The sequence below is a fragment of the Dama dama genome, chromosome 32 (genome assembly GCF_033118175.1).
Source record: "Dama dama isolate Ldn47 chromosome 32, ASM3311817v1, whole genome shotgun sequence".
Taxonomy (NCBI): domain Eukaryota; kingdom Metazoa; phylum Chordata; class Mammalia; order Artiodactyla; family Cervidae; genus Dama; species Dama dama.
Genome location: NC_083712.1, coordinates 22,592,560 through 22,610,392, shown reverse-complemented (window position 1 = coordinate 22,610,392; position 17,833 = coordinate 22,592,560). Strand labels below are relative to the sequence as shown.

Sequence of the window (17,833 nt, the reverse complement as noted above, 5' to 3'; positions counted from 1 at the left end):
GTTTTTAGGCTGTAAACCCCTGGGACCCAGTGATGCTATGGTTTTTGCTTACTCCCAGGGAGCCCTTAAGAGGGATTTTACTTTTTGCTATCAGATGAACAAAACGTTCTGGGATTTCTGCTTCTCCTCTATTTTATGCTTCAAATTATGAGAAACTTGAAATCAGTCTATGATAGCAGCATAAGGATCATTTTGTTAGAAAGTATAAATGACACTAATGATGTCAACTCAAAAGTACTAATACTTTTATTGCATTATGAATCAGTCATCCACTAAATTATCCTTTAAAGTTATCCATATTTCCAACTGATGTCAACTCTTAGGATAAAATGTAGCACCCATGTTTAAAATGTAATTTATTTTTCTTGAGTTACCTCTTTTGAGTAGAAGACAGGTAATAGGGATATAGATATTTGATCATCCTTGTATTTAAAAAAATCAGCATCTGCATTCCCATATTACAAAAGATGACATATTTCTCAGTTCCAACTCTGACACAGTTTCAGAGAATTTCCAGGTTAAAAAAAATAAATTATTCTGAGGCTAAATGAAGATTTTAGATCAAAAGACAACATGTAGCAATATTTTAATTTACATTTAACTTTACATCATATTGTAGGATCACTTAAACACACACAAAGGTTTACATATAAGTGCATGAAATTCAGAAATAAGACCAATTTCCACAAATAAAATCCCAATTATCCAGGGTCATTGGGGAGCAAGATTTCTACACATACCCAGTTTTTAAGTAAGAAGGTTAACCATAAGATGGAAGTCTTTCCCTTATATCTTATATGTTCTTGACTTTTTCTGCTCAGCTTAGGGCCTGGGTGGTCCACACTGGGGTCTCTGGGATATGAAAGTGGGGAGATCTGCTGACCCTGCCCTTAGTACCACAGCCTGTGGTGCTTCCCAAGTGGTTTTGGTTTTGTAACCTCTTTATTTGATATCCATTGAAGAATACATCATGCATCTTCTTAATTTGTTGTTTCTATTGGTTATTGTCTTGGAAAATTGAAGAAACAATTTTATTAAAATTATTTCTTAAAAGACGTTTTTAAAAGTCACTGAGTGAAGGACTAGAGATGTTGTCTACGGCATTAAAATTTGGGGAATTGGTGTCCGTTATCAACTTGACAGGTATGTCCTGGAGGATTCAATTTACTAGAAGTCTAACCCTATACTAAGTGAGATGTGACTGGGTTACTTAATATAGATGAATGGCTTCTCTTTTCCTTTAATAATGGAAGAGGAAATATGCCAAAATCAGAGGCAGAACATCTATATTCTAATAACATATCTAGGCATGGGTGCCATGAAGCAAGATCCTATTGTGGAAGTGTCACCATATTGGGAGTGGAGAGATTTAAAGATCTCCATCGCCAGCCTCATCACCCACTAGTGGTATGGCTTTGGGACTTACCTTTCCCCTGAACTCAGCCTGTTCTATTAAGAGGGAGTACCCCTCGGTATCCACAAGGGATTAGTTCCAGGATCCCCACAGACACTAATCTATGGATGCTCAAGTCCCTTATACAAAATAGTGTAGCATTTGCACATGGATCTGCACATCCAACTCTCTACTTTAAATCAACTCTAGATTACTTACAATACCTAATACAATGTAACTGCTATATAAATAGTTGTGAATACAACGTAAATGCTTTGTAAATAGTTTTGCTTTCTGGAACTTCCTGGAATTGTTTTTTCAAATAATTTCAATCAGTCCTTGGTTGAATCCATGGATTCAGAACCTGTAGACAGGGAGAGGCCACTGCATAACTAGAAAATCTCTAAGGTCCTTAGACCTTCCAAAGCCTTAGAGCTCCCAATCAATTCCCTGAGGCATGGTAAGGGCCTAGAAATTACTAGGAGGAATCTCTCCCAATAATATACAATATAGAAAGGTAATTGTGATGCTCTGAAAAACGAAAGGAAAGCTATAAGTACACAGTCCAAAGGGAAAGAGGAACAGAACCTAAGAGTGAACTTATAAATGATCCACTGTATATGATTAACCCTTTGAAAAGTATCATAAGGATTATTCTCCCCAAAACTGATGCCACTGATACAATTCTTGAAATTTAAGCTCCTTAAGTCATAGTGTTTAATTACACAGTCTTTTTGAACAAATGTATATGTGTACATGCAAATATTTATTCCTGAGTCAATAAGAACATCTTAAAGATATTCTAGAACTTCATTTAAATTATATCTTTTGGCTCTGTTGATTGGAATGGAATTGGCCTGTGGATCCTTCTGTGGAGAAGTTTTAATATGTTCATTTGCATATGGTCATCAGTTAATTGATCTTTTGGGATCAAGACCAGGAGTCAAAGCTATGATGGTGATGAAGATATGGAAACTCTTGCTTTGGTAGACTTGACCCTAAGCTAAGTGGGACAAGAAAAAAATTAAATTGAGGGATTAAGAATACTGAATCCATGATCTACAAATTGTACATGAAAAGTTCCCCTTAAAGAAAGACCTTTTTATGATAAGAGCATAACCCAGTAAAACAGTTAGGATTCATCTGTATTTCTCCTCTTCAACTTGATCCAGATGCCGTTACTTGGACGAAGAATTAGCTCTCCTGCCAGACCAAGTTCTTCTCTTTTTTGGTTGGATTCTACCCAAAAGTGCCTCAGGATGCAGGAAAGAATGGTCTTTTCTTCCATTATGGCAAACTTTTGACCTTCAAATTAAAGTAAATACCAACATCATTAGATAGATATATACCTTAAATGTGAGAAATCAGAAGTCTAATCAGAGGAAGCAAACAATTTTGTATTTTTTCAATGGGCCCTGGGAGAATCAGAATCACTTGGGATGCTTGTTAAAAATGAAGATTCTTGAGTGCCCTTTCCTTCTCCCACCCAGTACATCTGAACAGCTGAGATGGGCCAGGAATTTATATTTTAGCAAAAGCCTAAACGAATCCTGGGCTCATTCAAGCCTGAGAATCACTACTCTAGATTACTTTCTTATTGAGCCTTTAATTTAATTTACTACAGAGTCACCAAATAAGCTTCAGACTCACCCATTTAAATCTGGTCTTATTATATGAATGCCTGTATTTGCATAAATGATAAAATGTTAGAGATTCTGAAGCTGAGCGTGTTTATAACACTTGGTGATGTGCATTCGCTTTGTTTAAGCACTTCAGCTGGCCTTGTGGTGTTTTGTGTTTTGGTTTTCCAAAATGAAGTTCTTAAAAGCAACAAACAGAAATTAAATATAACAAATCATTACACATAAGTTTTCTACCATATGAAGTATATCCTCTTATCATCTAAAAGCTATAATATTGTCAGCGTCTACCAAGGAAAAGAATTATGCCTGTGTTTTGGAGACAGGATGTTTAAAGAAGTAATTAAATGAAAATGGTCAGATGGGTGGATCCTAATCCAATCTGACTGGTAACCTTATGGAAAGGAAAGATTAGAACACACCCACAGAGGCCATGTAGGGATGCAAGGAGAAGAGCATCAGGGATCCAACAAGCTAAGGACAGGCTTATTACAAATTCCGTTGTCACCTTGATCTTGGACTTCTAGCCTCCAGAATTGGGAGAAAATAAATTCCTGTGGCTTAAGCACACAGTGTCGGGTACTTTGTTAAGGCTGCGCCATAAAACTAATAAACTTTATGACAGTCACATTTTAAAACAATGTGTAGCAAAGGGGAGGGGAAAGGAAGTCAGTTTTTTTAAAAGACAGTTGCCTATGGGATGCTATATCTCAAGAAATTTTTGTAAGAAAACCACTATGCTCTGCCAACCTGAAAGGTGAGACTAGCTCTGGTGGATACAGACCTATACAGTTTCGGGGGCCCGCAGAGAAGGGCACATATGCGTATGTATGACGTCCTTTCGAATTCTCCGCAAAGAACCGTTCTGGCTTGAATTCCTCAGGATCCGGGAAGTACTTTGGATCTCTATGCAGTGCATAGGGCAGGATGATTACTTGAGAGCCTTGCACGATTTTGTAACCCACTGTCAAGAAGTAGTCAATAGGCCATGAGGATGGAGCAAGACAGACCATAAAAATAACCCACTCTCCCTGCTATTCAAATTATACAATCCTTACCAACTTCACAGTCTTGGGTAAGATTACGGGCAAAGAAAGGAACAGGCGGGAAAAGGCGAAGGCTCTCCTTAATAACACATTCCAGATATTTAAGTTTCTTCAGGTCTTCTAGGGTAACAGGACGGTCAGACTTCCCTGGTTTTAACAGAATACACAGAATAACAATGAAAGTGTTATTTGAGCTTGGGAGATGGGACATTGATGAAGAATACACATCAAAACACTGAATGTTAAATACCTACAGCTAAAATAGAATCTCTAATATTAGCCATAATCAAAATAAAATGAGATCTATTCAGTGAAAGAAACCAGACACCAACAATCACGTATTTGTAGGATTTCATTTATAGGAAGTACTCTGTTGTTTAGTTGCTAAGTCATGTCCAACTCTTTTGCGACCCAATGCACTGTAGCCTGCAAGGCTCCTCTGTTTGTGGGATTTCCCAGGCAAGAATACTGGAGGGGGTAGCTATTTCCTTCTCCAGGGGATCTTCCCTACCCAGCGATCCAACCCACATCTCCTGCATTGGCAGGTGGAGTCTTTACCACTGAGCCACCTGGAAAGCCCAGGAAGTACCCAGAACAGGTAGTAAGTCCCATTAGAGACAGATTAGAGATTGCCAGGGCCTGAGGGAAGAGAGGAGAGGGGCCAAGTAATGAGACAGGGTTTCCTTTTGGGGTGCTGGGAATCTGATGATGTTACTGCTGGCATCAGCCTGTAGGTTGCTGGCTGTGTAATAGAAATGTACATCCTAGCAGCTTAATGCATCTTCTCTCTCATTTGTGGCTAGATGCAATGAGGGATGAAACAGGTTTCCTTGACCTGGTGACTCAATGCTTTTGCATGTACTTCTACTTCATCTATTAAGCAGTGAGATGCCTGAGGATCGTACCATTTATCTGTGCATCATATGCCAGGCACTTAGCAAATGCCTATATTCTTAGCCAGGCCTTGCTAAGAAAACTGGTATTAGAAGGAACCCCACATCGGAGCCTTCCTGCCTACTGCAGTACCTTTAGAACAGATTCTACTGCATACCCTTTCTGAGCAAGAACAACTCTTGCTTCGGTGTACATGATACCCACTGTATAACTAGTGAAGGGGCTGAACATACCGAACACTTCTTCCAGTTCACTGTCCACTTTTTGCTGGACTTCTGGATATGAACCCAATAGATATAAGGACCAGTTTATTGCAGATGCAGTTGTATCATGGCCCTACAAATGCAAGGAAAAATAGCTTAGCAGAGTCGAATGGCAAAGATTAGAAGAGAGAACTCCATTTTGAACTGTCTGGATCTGACAGCTGCACCGTGACTCCAAACATAATAAATTAAGTGGGTGCAGTATTTCACCTTGATAAGAAACAAAAGAGTCCCTTCAAAGGGGAGATTCATGCTTAGAGAGGCATTTCAACGCCACACAAGGTTGCATACGTGGTGAGAAGTGGCTGGGTTGTGATAATAAGGGAGACTTTGGGCTTTCTGGTGGCTCAGAGGTTAAAGCATCTGCCTGCAACGCGGGAGACCTGGGTTCGATCCTTGGGTCGGAAAGATCCCCTGGAGAAGGAAATGGCAACCCACTCCAGTATTCTTGCCTGGAGAATCCTGTGGACAGAGGAGCCTGGTGGGCTATAGTCCATGGGGTCACAAAGAGTCGGACACAACTGAGCGACTTGACTTTCACTTTCACTTTCCCAAGGGGATAAGGTGCTTTGTTAGACAGTTTTCAAGGGGAAATGTCTGACTTTCATGAGCCAGTCTGCCAGACCTGTACTCCTCCACCTTCTAGCCTTTGTAAGGTGGGCTTTACCTGTGGACCCTGGAGGCCAGGAGTCTATGTGTGGTTCTGAGTAACATCTTCCACATCCAGAAGTTGATGCATCCCCTCCTGTAATACTGGCTGAGCTTTAGGCAAGATACTAAGTACTTTGCAGAAACTAACTCAATTATTCTTCAGAAAAACTTCGTGAAATACTTGATACCGCTGTTTACATTTTAGAGATTAAAAACAGATCCAAAAATTTTTTACCTGAGCTCTTCAGAAAAAAAAATTATTTGAAAAATCAATAATAATAGTATAGCTCTATGAATAAGACTTTTAGGGGGCACTAAAGACAAAATTATTCCTCTGTGGAAGTACTTACTTTTCCATTTTCTCTATGCAATGCAAGTGATGATTATCATTTGTCTTTCTCTGGGCAGAAATCGCCAAAGCACCTGCTTCCTGAAACAGCTTCTCAGTTGAATTTGTTGTTGCTGTTGAGTGACTCAGTCGTGTCTGACTCTTTGTGACCCCGTGGACTGTAGCCTGTCAAGTTCCTCTGTCGATGGGATTTCCCAGGCAAGAATACTGAGTGGGTTGCCATTTCTTCTCCAGGGTGTCTTTCCGACCCAGGGATCGAACCCACCTCTCCTGCATTGGCAGGCAGATTCTTAACCACTGAGCCACCAGGGAAGCCTCTGAGTTGAATTGTTTGAGGCTTATTCTGCAATTTTATACAACATGTATCTTTGGAGTCCGTGATATTGGTGTCCTTGCCTCTTCTCAGGCTTGTGGTGCCTTCAAGGAAGTCACCCTGAACTCCAGACAAGATCTGGCCCCTTTCACTCAGCTGTTCACCAAAGCCACAGAAGGAAGTGCTCTTGCTAAATAATTCTTAATAACTGCTCTTGAATTTGTAAGTGGAAGCCTGATCCAAACAAGTAAGAGACTCCTGCTGAGCATAGGGAAGCTGTGACAAGGATCTGGGGTGACAGGCAGCATCTCATAAGGCTAATCAGGAGAGAGCCAGAAGGAGAATTCAGGTCTAGGGACACTCAAGACAGCCTGCTTTCTTCCACTGCGCCCTCAGGAGCACGTGTGTTCGGCAGTGTCCCCAGACGCCTGCAGAGGGCGGCTCATACCACCCAGGGGCGGCCTGCACTGAGCCATCCTAAACTACCCATGCACTTCACTTTCCTCCCGGGATATTACCACGTGGCGCTTTTTAAAACATTTCTTCATCGTTATTTGGCAATCCATCCACTGAAAGATTCATTCTTCATTCTTTATAATATTTAATAACACTAGAATTACCTTTTGTAAAAACCACAGCTTTCTTTTAATGATGTGAAGACCAGAAATCCCTTTAGAATCCACAAACTAGTTAAATTCGCTATCAGAGGGCTCTTGCTAATCTTCTTTAGTTTGGGCAGCTCATAGCAGGAGTTCATTTGCTAGAACTTCAAAAAGGAGGTAATGAAAAGACAGACTTGTGGGTTTCAGAGTTTTTGTTTTTTTAAGCATGAAGCAATACAGGGAACTGAGAAATTTCTGGCTGCTTTTCTACTTGGAAAAGTCTGATGGGTTTTAGGTTATCCTGAGAAAACTGCTTTACTCACCACAAGTCAAAGGCTTTTTCTAAAGAAGGAAGTTGATCTGATAACTTAATCAGGTTCTTTTGTAATTTCTAGTTGTAATTTAGTGACTCATCCTCAGTTATATGAGGCTATTTTAAAACCAAATAAACTTTTAAAAATAATGCTAAAGATTCAAAAATGTAACTGGAATTTTTTAAATGATACCCAAAAATGATGTGACAAGATAAAATACCTCAAACATAAAGGTATCGACTTCTTCTCGAATATCTTCGTGACTCAACTTGTTCCCTTGGTCATCAGTCACGTTTAAAAGCAAGTCAAGAAAAGCCCTGCATTTAGTTTTGTGTGGAGGAAAGTCCTTCTCCTTGTCGTTACTTGTACCTTCTTCATGTCTCTTCATTTCATTGACCCGTTCAGTGATGACCTGTATGATTTAAATAATATGGTCTTGTGTGGAGTTTGATATAGCCCTGTAATACATTTTCCCATGAAAATATTCTACTTTCTTTCATGGATTTTTTCTTCTAAACCTTTTCTATTCTGACTCAACAATAACTTAGGCTGTTGTGGAAAATATAGAAAAGCTTCCTGTTAACATTTTAGGGCATTATTTGATAAGACTTTTAAAAACAAATTTAACATCAGACAAATCCAGCATATTCAAGTGCCATCCTTCTAACATGGGAATAGACTTGGTAGTCCCCTAAATGGTGCCCTAGAGATTTGAATGAGCTAATGAGAAAAAGCTTGGGTGGTGAAGAGAATGCAGTCATTATATAACAGGCTAATTATGGATCGCTCTCATTACTGGATGGATTGGAGAAAAGAAACAGCAAGTTCATAGGTTATGTCACCTGATGTGGTCGCTATTCCTGTTGCCTATACGTCTCTCTCTTCAGACGCCAGTGTGGCTGGCTCCCTCCTTTTTTAAGGTTTGTCCCCTCTGCACACTATCAGAAAGACCTTCCCAGATCACTGCTACCCCGGTCCCCAGCACTCACTATCTTCCTAACTCATTTTTTTCATTTCACTCACGCCCTGACATTATATTATACTTGCTGTATAATATAATGCATACCTCAAATATAGCATCCCCATGGCAGCAAATCTGTCTTTGTTCACTGATGTAATTCCCACCCTTCCCTTGTGGCTCAGCTGATCAAGAATCTGCCTGCAATGCAGGAGACCTGGGTTTGATCCCTGGGTTGGGAAGATCGCCTGGAGAAGGGAAAGGCTACCCACTCCAGTATTCTAGCCTGGAGAACTCCATGGACTGTACAGTACGTGGGGTTGCAAAGAGCTGGACACCACTGAGCAACTTTCACTTTCAGAGCACTGCCTGCCACTTAAGGATGTTCGTTAGATCTTTTCTGAGTGAATAAAAGAACTAAAGCCCATAAACTTAATTTGGTCATGTATTTCAACTTTTTCCTCCTATCAAGCAATTGACCAAACCTGCTGCTAAGTGGTCTGAATGAATGGATCTTAAGTTCTCTGGGGACAGAACACCATATTTCTCTTCATCCTTGGGGAAACTCCTAGTGCCTGGCACTCAGTATTCCATTTTCAGTATTTATTAAGTAAATAGTATTGTCCATCCAATTTACAGTTCACTAATTATTGGTATTGATAGTAATGCATGTAATTTGAGAAAATAATTAAATTATAGTTAAAACATACAAACTGTTGGTCATGCTCCCACCACCCAGTAATGGAGATTACTCTGTCTTCCACTGTGGCCACCTTGATCTAAAACTTCATTCATCCAAAGTCTCCTGCCAGTAACCACATACATAATGCTAACACATAATTAAGATGCAATCATGCTGTCTACTTTTTCCCATTATTATTCACCTTTCATGAGACACAGGTTCCAGACTATGGCAACACAACATAAAAATCTCAGACTTGTCAAGATCTGGACGTGGAGACTGGCGACGGTTCACAGCATCGTGAATGCACTTAATGGTAAGTTTTATGTTGACTATGTTTTATCACAAGTAAAAAAAAAAAAAATCAAGGGCTTACATTGTTGGTAAAATCATGTACAATCTTTAGGCTCCTTCTGTGTTCCCGTCCATCTTTAAACATATAGAACACAAGGTCAAGCCAGAGCCAGGGCGTCTTCATTCTTTGATGTATCGAATCACTCATCCTATAATGATAAAAACACATCAGCTGACACATTGAAAATGTGTATTTCTTGACCCCTGATGTGATGCCCTGTCTCAGCATGGGTGATATGGGGAATGGTGATGATTCATTTTAGAGGCTATTGAGAACTCCAGGCTTTACCATCAACATGAAGTCATGGACTATTATACATCCAGGGAAGCTTAAACATTGAATGCATTCTTGGGAGGAATGAAGAATCCATTATAAAACATTCTTACCAGATGACCATCTGATCTCTGCTGCTTTTTCTCCAGGGAGAGCTTTTGCCCTCCCCAGGCCACGCATGGCTCTTGCACCACAAGATCATATGAAATCTGCCTCTTTTTAATGTCCACTCATTCGCTTGCTCACTCCTCTGCAGTGCCAACAAAACAACTGACTTCCCTCTTCCACGGAAAAGTGCTCATTGATCCCCATCTGTCACATAGCTGTCACGAGCACCGCCCTCAGAATTTCCAGTGAAAAGCAGAAAGACCTACATAACCTCCTCCTTTGTGACCAGCTTAGATGCCAATTCCACAAAAAGGACTTTTCATGGCCACTCAATCTGTAAAATGTATCCTTGTTTCCCCTCTCACATCAACTTGATCTTTTCTTTTCAAGTCATTATCTTATCAGTTGCTTCAATGCCTGTCTCCCCTTACTCTGTTTCATGTGCCCATTTGAAACTAGTCCGTACCTTGTGCAGTGAATGGCAGGTTAGATGCTCAACAATTAATAAGATTAAGTGAAATGAGCAGTGGATGAAACATAGGATATGTTGAATCAGATCCTGGCTCTGCCTCTTAATCATCATGAGCAATTTTAAAAGTAAAGTTGATTATTTCTATTAAGAAATAATACATACTCAAGCATAGAAAATATAGGAAAGGAGAATGAACCACAACAAAAATAAAACACAATAAGAAAAAGAAGCACACACACAACAACAATAAACACAGCTAACACTTTGATGTGGTATCTTCTCATTTTTCCATGAAAATGTATATCTTTCTCTTACAACCTAGCATCATAATATAATCTCTCAGTGTAATATAAAATAGTCATTTTAAATTACTGTGTAATTTGAATGTGTTATAATTTACACAACTCTTCCTCTACTATTGAAATACATGCTTTAATTGATTAGGTTGATTTTTTAGTGTAATGTTTCATTTTGAAATGATGAAAAAGATACAATATAGACAGAAGTGATTGGCAATAATTTTTAAAGCCCTAATCAATAACAGTTTTAGAAATAATTGAAAGGATTTAATTTACCTATAAACGGCTCGAACATACTCAGAATCATTATTGCTTTGAGCACCAATGCTCTTTCCCATAGCTGTTTCTGTAAAATAGAGTGAGAAGTAACCATTCAATTCATGCACACATCTTGGGTACACTTTCCAGTGGCAGACACTTTAAAAAAAGACATTATGTCCTGTTCTGATATATTGCAGAATTCTTCTTTTCTCTCTTCTCTCAAATCTTCTGCTTTTCTTCCTCCCAGCTCCTGCCCTTCCTTCCCTCTGACCTGCTGGTCGTGTTGGCTCCGTAACTGCTGGGTTTGAAGTCTTATGAATGGCCACTGCTTCTTAGGAGGCTAATTTAGCAATAGGACTATCCAGATGAACCCCAAATCCCTTCTAAATACCACCCCCCAACACACACACCATGAACTGTTATTTTCTATTTGGGCCATTTTATCTTTACAGCCTAACTTTAAAAACAAATCAGTGAGACTTACCACAGATTATATCTAAGGTACAAAGAGTGACGTAAAAAAAGCAGTTAAACGCTTCTTGGTTAACATGCTTTTCAAGCTTAGTAACCAATATATTTGCTTGTTCATTCATGACATCTAAGAAATCCTCCAGAATTGTAAAATGGAAAGTGGGTGTTAACATTTTTCTCCTAGAGCGCCATTTGTTTCCAGTACTAGAAATACAATACATGGTTACAAAGAGAAAAGAAGCAACATCTGAAACAGATAAAATATAGTCAAGTCACCAAGTTCTCCTGAAATAGCTTATTCTGTAGATTCTCAATTGCTTTGATCAGAATGATAAAGACTCATGTATAGCTCCAGAATTGAATATTTTGGATACTGTTCTATATTACTAACATTTACAAAGGCATTTATTAAAAATGGAAACAATTAAAATTTTTCCTAAACTTCTAAGTTCTGAGGTTCTAAAGATTATAATTTTTCTCCCTTTTATCAATACCATAGTCCTCAGATGATCTGCTGCTCCATGATTTACTTTAATCTCTATTATCCTTGAATTATCTAAAGTCCCCACAAGGGTCCTGTCTTTCTGGAGTCCTGTTTCTGAACCGACTCAAGAATTGAGGTCCCTATGTTTGATATACTTCTTTGGGGGGATGTGACTGCTTTTTCATTATATTTTCAAGATTTCCCTCTTCCAAACTATGCTTTATTCCATTCATGTATCAGTACCTCCTCTTTGTTCTTGGAACACTAGTGATTATCACTATTGAATACAGTGCCTGGACATTACCATATATCCAGGACTCCTGTCAATCAAAGGCTCATTGTTAACTAGACTTTTCCTTCCACTTTCTCCCATAATTCTCAAGAGCTCAGTCTTGTTATTGGAAGAATACTTTGGGTCAGTACCTGAAATAACAAGTTACCCAGAGAAGAAACTGTTTCTATAAGACAGCTTTACAAATTTCCACTGACATACCTTGTAAGAAGTCCTAGTCCAAGCCACGGTTCTAAGAACTTGTACATATAGGATTTTTCAATGTGCTTTGAACTGTTTAAAATTACCTTAAAAAGAGAAAAAAAAAATTTGAGAGATATAGACATCAAAATGATATCAATTACAAGAACATCTGGCTAGAACACAACTACTTTTTAAAACAAGATTTCATAATTGTTATTTCTCTGTGATTCATTTTTATTCCTGTGCCTCAAAGAAATTCAATGAAGAGTTTTGAACATATAACTGTCACTCAGTCTTGAGGACTAAATGGAATTGAAAGAAAACACCCAAGATGATTCCTGGTTTCTGCCACCAACTAGGAACTGAATAGAGAATTTACTGAGGGAGGGGAGAGGCAGGTGAATGTGGAGAATGACCACAGCTAATGAGATTCCCACACCATCAGACAGACAGTGGAATATTAGCCATCATACTCACTTCTACATTTTCTGCATTATAAAGGACCACGAGAGGTACGGGCCCGAGCCAGAGTTTCAGCAGTGGCAGATGTCGGTATTCTTCAGTGTAATCAATGATCTGCTGAAAAAAATCTGGGAGAAATATTTAACCTTAAAATCAATCAAGACAAGAATTCTGTCTAATAAGGATCTACCGTAGAGCACAGGAAACTCTACTTAATAGTCTGTAATGACCTATATGAGAAAAGAATCGAAAAAAAGAGTGGATATATATGTGTATATATACATATGAAAGTCATTTCCTAGGCAGGTTGATAAGTCTAGGGGGTCGCCAAGGAGAGAGGGGTCTGGAATTCTCAAGGAGGAGGAAAGGACAAACTTTTTTTCCCTCTACATTCCTTAGGATTATATAACAATAATGTATCCTGCTTGAGGACAGTCTCTGGAAAAAACCTTCTGGCTCATCCTGTTATCTTAAAATGTAACTTATGGGAGTAGGTCTAGTGAGGTCTTTACAACCTCCAGACATTCTTTTGATTCACTGTAATAACTAATTAGAGTATATAACTCCATTGCTAACACTAGCAAGGGGGTACTCTTTCTGCCCCCTTCTGATGCCTATGTCAGAAGCTTTCTCTATCTCCTTTATACTTTAATAAAACTTGATTACACAAAAGCTCTGGGCGGTCAAGCCTCGTCTCTGGCCCCGGATTGAATTCTTCTCCTTCAGAGGCCAAGAATCCCAGCGTCTTTTTGTGGTTCAGCAACAACCTTTCACACACACACACACACACACACACACACACACACACACACATGTATAACTGATTCACTTTGCTGTATATCTGAAACTAACATAACATTGTGAATCAACTATACGCCAATACTTTTTTTTTTAAAAAAGACAAGAATTTTGTAATAAGTTCCTTATTTTAGATTCCGCAGAGAAGTGAGATCACACATTTATCTTCTTTGTCAGACATTTCACTTAGCATTAATGGCCTCCAGTTTCATCCATGTTTTCACAAATGGCAATATTTCCTTCTTTTCATGACTGAATAATATTCCAGTGTGTGTGTGTGTGTGACATTCTCTTTATCCATTTATCCAGGGATGGACACTTGGGTTACTTCATGCCGATATACTGCCTCCCTCAGTCTGATCTGACAGAGGAGAAAGGGAAGTCTGAATCTGTGGTTTGAAGGTATCAGGTCCAGTAGCAGGCAGCCGGTGAGGAAGACAGGTGATGACACAGAAGCAAAAGCAAGAGTCTACTAGAGTTCAAGAGGCTCAGGGGAAGACAGCCACAAAATTTAAGGCACAGCCTCCATGTGAGACAAGATGCCGAGGACAGGAAATATTTCTCAGAATATTCTGAAATCTCCAATTTTGTTGAGCTCAACACTGGGCACAAAGCAGGGCCTCGATAAATGGATGATTGACAGTCTTAAAGAACTTATTCTAACCAAGTTTGGACAGCGCTCTAAATTTAACCACAGGCATTAAATTTAATCCTTAAAATTACTCTGTAATACTTCAAGTCCATGGTTAAAAAAAAAAAAAAGAAAGAAACCACGCTAACTTAGAGTTTTAAACAACTTCCCAAAATCAAACAACTTGGTTCCAAAGCTGGAAATTGAGCCAAGGTTTGCCTGATGCCAAAATCCAGTATTTATATGCTGGATTAAAATGGCCCTTTATGAAAGACAGTACACTGTCATTCTCTTCACTCAGAAAGTAATTCCAAAGACAATTCACAGTTTGTTTTAAAATAGGTCTTATTCAGTGGAGATTTCAATTATTCTCAAAAAGAACATGAGACTCCTTAAGCATACTGTTTCTTTAGTGGGGATGGGAAGGTCTATATTTTTACATAAATTTTTTGTTTAATATTATAAAGCCTTAGAATAGAAAGGAAAGTTAGCTCAGCTTTTAAGTATTAGGGACTTCTCTGGTAGTTTAGATGGTAAAGAATCTGTTTGTAATGCAGGAGACTTGGGTTCAATCCTGGGTGGGAAAGATCCCCTGGAGAAGGGAATGGCTACCCACTCCAGTATTTTTGCCTGGAGAATCCCATGGACAGAGGAGCCTGGTGGGCTACAGTCCATGTGGTCACAAAGAATCAGACACAACTGAGCAACTAACACTTTCAAGATGATTTTACAAATGTGGTTTTGATATAAATAAATGTGTTGTTTTATCACTTGTGACATTAGTCACTTTGATGTTTGGCTGGTGAAAAGTTTACTTGGATTTCTTCTGCCCTAAAATATGTTCAGTATTTTGGTAAACACTCTCCCACGAGGCCTCGTGGCATTTTTGTGAGTTTAAGATGACAGTATTGTTTTGCTTGGGAAAACCGAGGAAAATAACCCTTCAAGCATTGCAGTTAATCTTTAGCCTGTAAAACCACTAGTATTTACAATTAATTGGAGGGGGAATTGGGTTCCGGTCCCTGACTTATTTTAAAATATGTCATATTGAGCAAATCTTTTCAGCTCTGGGTAATTCAATTTATACCCCCATGAAAATAAAGTATGTGTGTTCTTAGTTGTGTTTGACTCTTTGCAACCCCATGGACTGTAGCCCACTAGGCTCATCTGTCCATGGGATTTTTTTCCAGGCAAGCATACTGGAGTGGGTTGCCATTTCCTCCTCCAGGGGATCTTCCCAACCCAGGGATCAAACTCCAGTCCCTTTGAACCCGTTTCTTGGGTCTCCTGCATTGGCAGGCAGATTCTTTACCACTGGTGCCACCTGGGAAGCCCTGAAAATAAAGTGTTCATATCTGTTAGTAATTCATCCTCCCTAATGGAGAACTCCAAATCTCAGATACTTCTGAGACTTTTCTAGCTTACAGCGATCTTTTCCACCAACAAAACAATGTAAATCTCTCTCTTCAAAAAGATGATCTCAATAAAAATAAATTCACTCTTAAATAAATAAGAATTTTGAAACTTCCTGCATGTATTTTCAAGAAGGCCTGGCAGTAAGTGTTGTTATTACATAACCTCCTTAAAAGGGCTAAAATATGAAAGTCAAGAAGGAATCAAAGTTGTGGTCAAGTCTTGTGATGTCTGGATGGGGAAGAACCTCAAGTGCCTTTTGAGAGAGAGAGACAAAGAGAGACTTCTGTGTTCTAAGGGATTTCTCTTGTTCCAGGTGGTGCAAGTGGTAAAAAAAAAACCCGCCTGCCAACGCAGGAGATGTAAGGGACCTGGGTTCCATCCCTGGGTTGGGAAGATCCCCTGGAGAAGGGCATGACCACCCACTCCAGTATTCTTGCTTTGGAGACTCCCATGGACAGACGAGCCTGGCGGGCTACCGCCCATGGGGCCACAAAGAGTGGAACTCGACTGAAGCTACTTAGCACGCAGGCACAGGGAAGTTTCTGCCCTTAAAGGCTTGAAGAGCCCAGACAGAAGCAAAGACAGCAGTGTTCTGAGGTGTGGGGGCAGCTACGAGGTAGAAAAAGAAGCAGAAAAGCAGGACAAGAGCCTAGAAAGCTTGTGATCTATGCTGCACAAGCAGAAAAAGTTCGTTTGGACCAGGGGCACCCGCAATTTTGCCAGGTGTCACAGGGAACCTGGATAGGACTGGGAATCCGTCTTCTAATGAGTGGCTGACAAATTCTCTCTCTCCCGGCGTCGGCAGGCCGGGCACTTCAGTGTCCAGACTACATCCACGAGGGCCGGCGGGCGGCACGGGCCGGAAACCCGGGCCCTCGGATAGGGACGCGGCCGGCGCCCTTACCTCTTGAGTCCGGCTTCAACATCAGCGCGTGTCCCACCACGGGGTAGGGGTCCCCAACGGTCGGGACAGGACGCATCTGATGCCATTTCCGCGCGAAGCTCGCCACCATCTGCAGGAGATTCAGGGTGAGGGTGGCGCCTGCCAGGGAGACGGCGCACAGCCCGCCCCAGAGCAGCAGCTTCAGCCCGGCGCTCAGCAACCAAGGCGCCAGCATCGCGCCCGCGGGGCCGCTGTGCATCGGGGCCGAGACCGCGGGGAGTGCGGGCGGGATGCGGCGGGCGGCCTGCGCGGTCCAGCCCCCCGAGGTCAAGTTCGCGGCGCTGGGAGGTGTTCCCGGCCTCTGGGCGGTCCCGGAGCGGAGGAGGGGGCGCGCCGGGCCGGGTCACTTCCCTCCTCCGGCCGGTGGAGGGGGTGGGCACCCGCCTGGCTCCCACCCTGGTCTTCGAGCCGACGACGCCCGGCCGGGCTTGTTACTAGCCGGGTCAAAGCCTTGGTAACGCGCACCAGCCTCTGTTGTGCTTCCAGCGGAAAACGAAAGTCCGGAAAGCGGCTTGAGCGCTCAATAGGCTGCGCGGGTGTAAACGGAGGCGCGCTAGTGGGTGGAGACGGGAGGATAATAAAGGTGGAGTGGAAGGAAGCAGCTTAGTGATGGAGAAGGTGTCCAGGGGCTGGGGGCGCTGCGTGGGTTATGCCCAGCAGCTGCTGGGTCCCGGACAACTTCAGGGTACAGCGAGCAGGATGTTTTAAAGTGGGGGTGGGGGAAGCGTCTGGTCTGAAGCTCAGCCTCTGGAGCTCCGTTTGCGCCCCCGGCTGGGTATCTAACCTCGCTCCCTTGCACTCCGCTAGGGCCGGCTGCCAGCGCGGATGGAGATGAGTTGCTTCTTGGCTTCCACGTTAGGGTCCCCCGGGCAGCTACCTACGTTGATCCTGAGTAGCCTTAGGGGCACGACCTTCGGGGCACCAGTTACCAGGCTGCACTGGGCGGCCAATTGCGACACAGGTGAGTTGAGTAATCCAAGTTGTGATCCAGGTATTTTTCAGAATATTTTTTGGAACCTAGAAAAGTTAGCACCCCAAGAGAACAAAACAAGGGCGGGTGGGTGAGGGTGAAGGTGGGCGTCTCCGAAAGCGGTGGAGGTAAGTGATGCTGGGAGAGGAGGGTTTAATAAGGAGATAGCAGTTGGGGAGCACGCTGAAGAGGGAAAGACACACCGCTGAGCCCGCAGAGGGAAAAGGCAAGGACAGTGAGAAGGATGCTCCGGATCTGCCCAGGGCCTGGGTTCTCTGATTCTCAATTCCGCCCTTTTCTCCAGGTACCC

At 41.4% G+C, this 17,833-nt stretch overlaps 1 protein-coding gene across 2 annotated transcripts; it reads right to left on the bottom strand.

The window, feature by feature from the left end:
• Positions 1 to 223: 223 nt before the first annotated feature.
• Positions 224 to 17,057, bottom strand: LOC133050526 (cytochrome P450 4V2). Of its 2 annotated transcripts, XM_061134774.1 has the most exons (11): positions 16,515 to 17,055; positions 12,781 to 12,893; positions 12,322 to 12,407; positions 11,358 to 11,548; positions 10,889 to 10,958; positions 9,482 to 9,608; positions 7,686 to 7,877; positions 5,207 to 5,309; positions 4,092 to 4,226; positions 3,818 to 3,997; positions 224 to 2,698 (listed from the first exon to the last, which is right to left on the bottom strand). In XM_061134774.1, exons 1-11 carry the CDS (start codon positions 16,750 to 16,752, stop codon positions 2,526 to 2,528), a joined length of 1,608 nt encoding a protein of 535 aa, XP_060990757.1. In that variant the 5' UTR covers positions 16,753 to 17,055; the 3' UTR covers positions 224 to 2,525. The 2 variants fall into 2 exon arrangements, with proteins under 2 accessions (XP_060990757.1, XP_060990758.1); XM_061134775.1 differs by lacking the exon at positions 7,686 to 7,877 and having other exon boundaries at positions 16,515 to 17,057.
• Between the last annotated feature and the right edge of the window lie 776 nt (positions 17,058 to 17,833).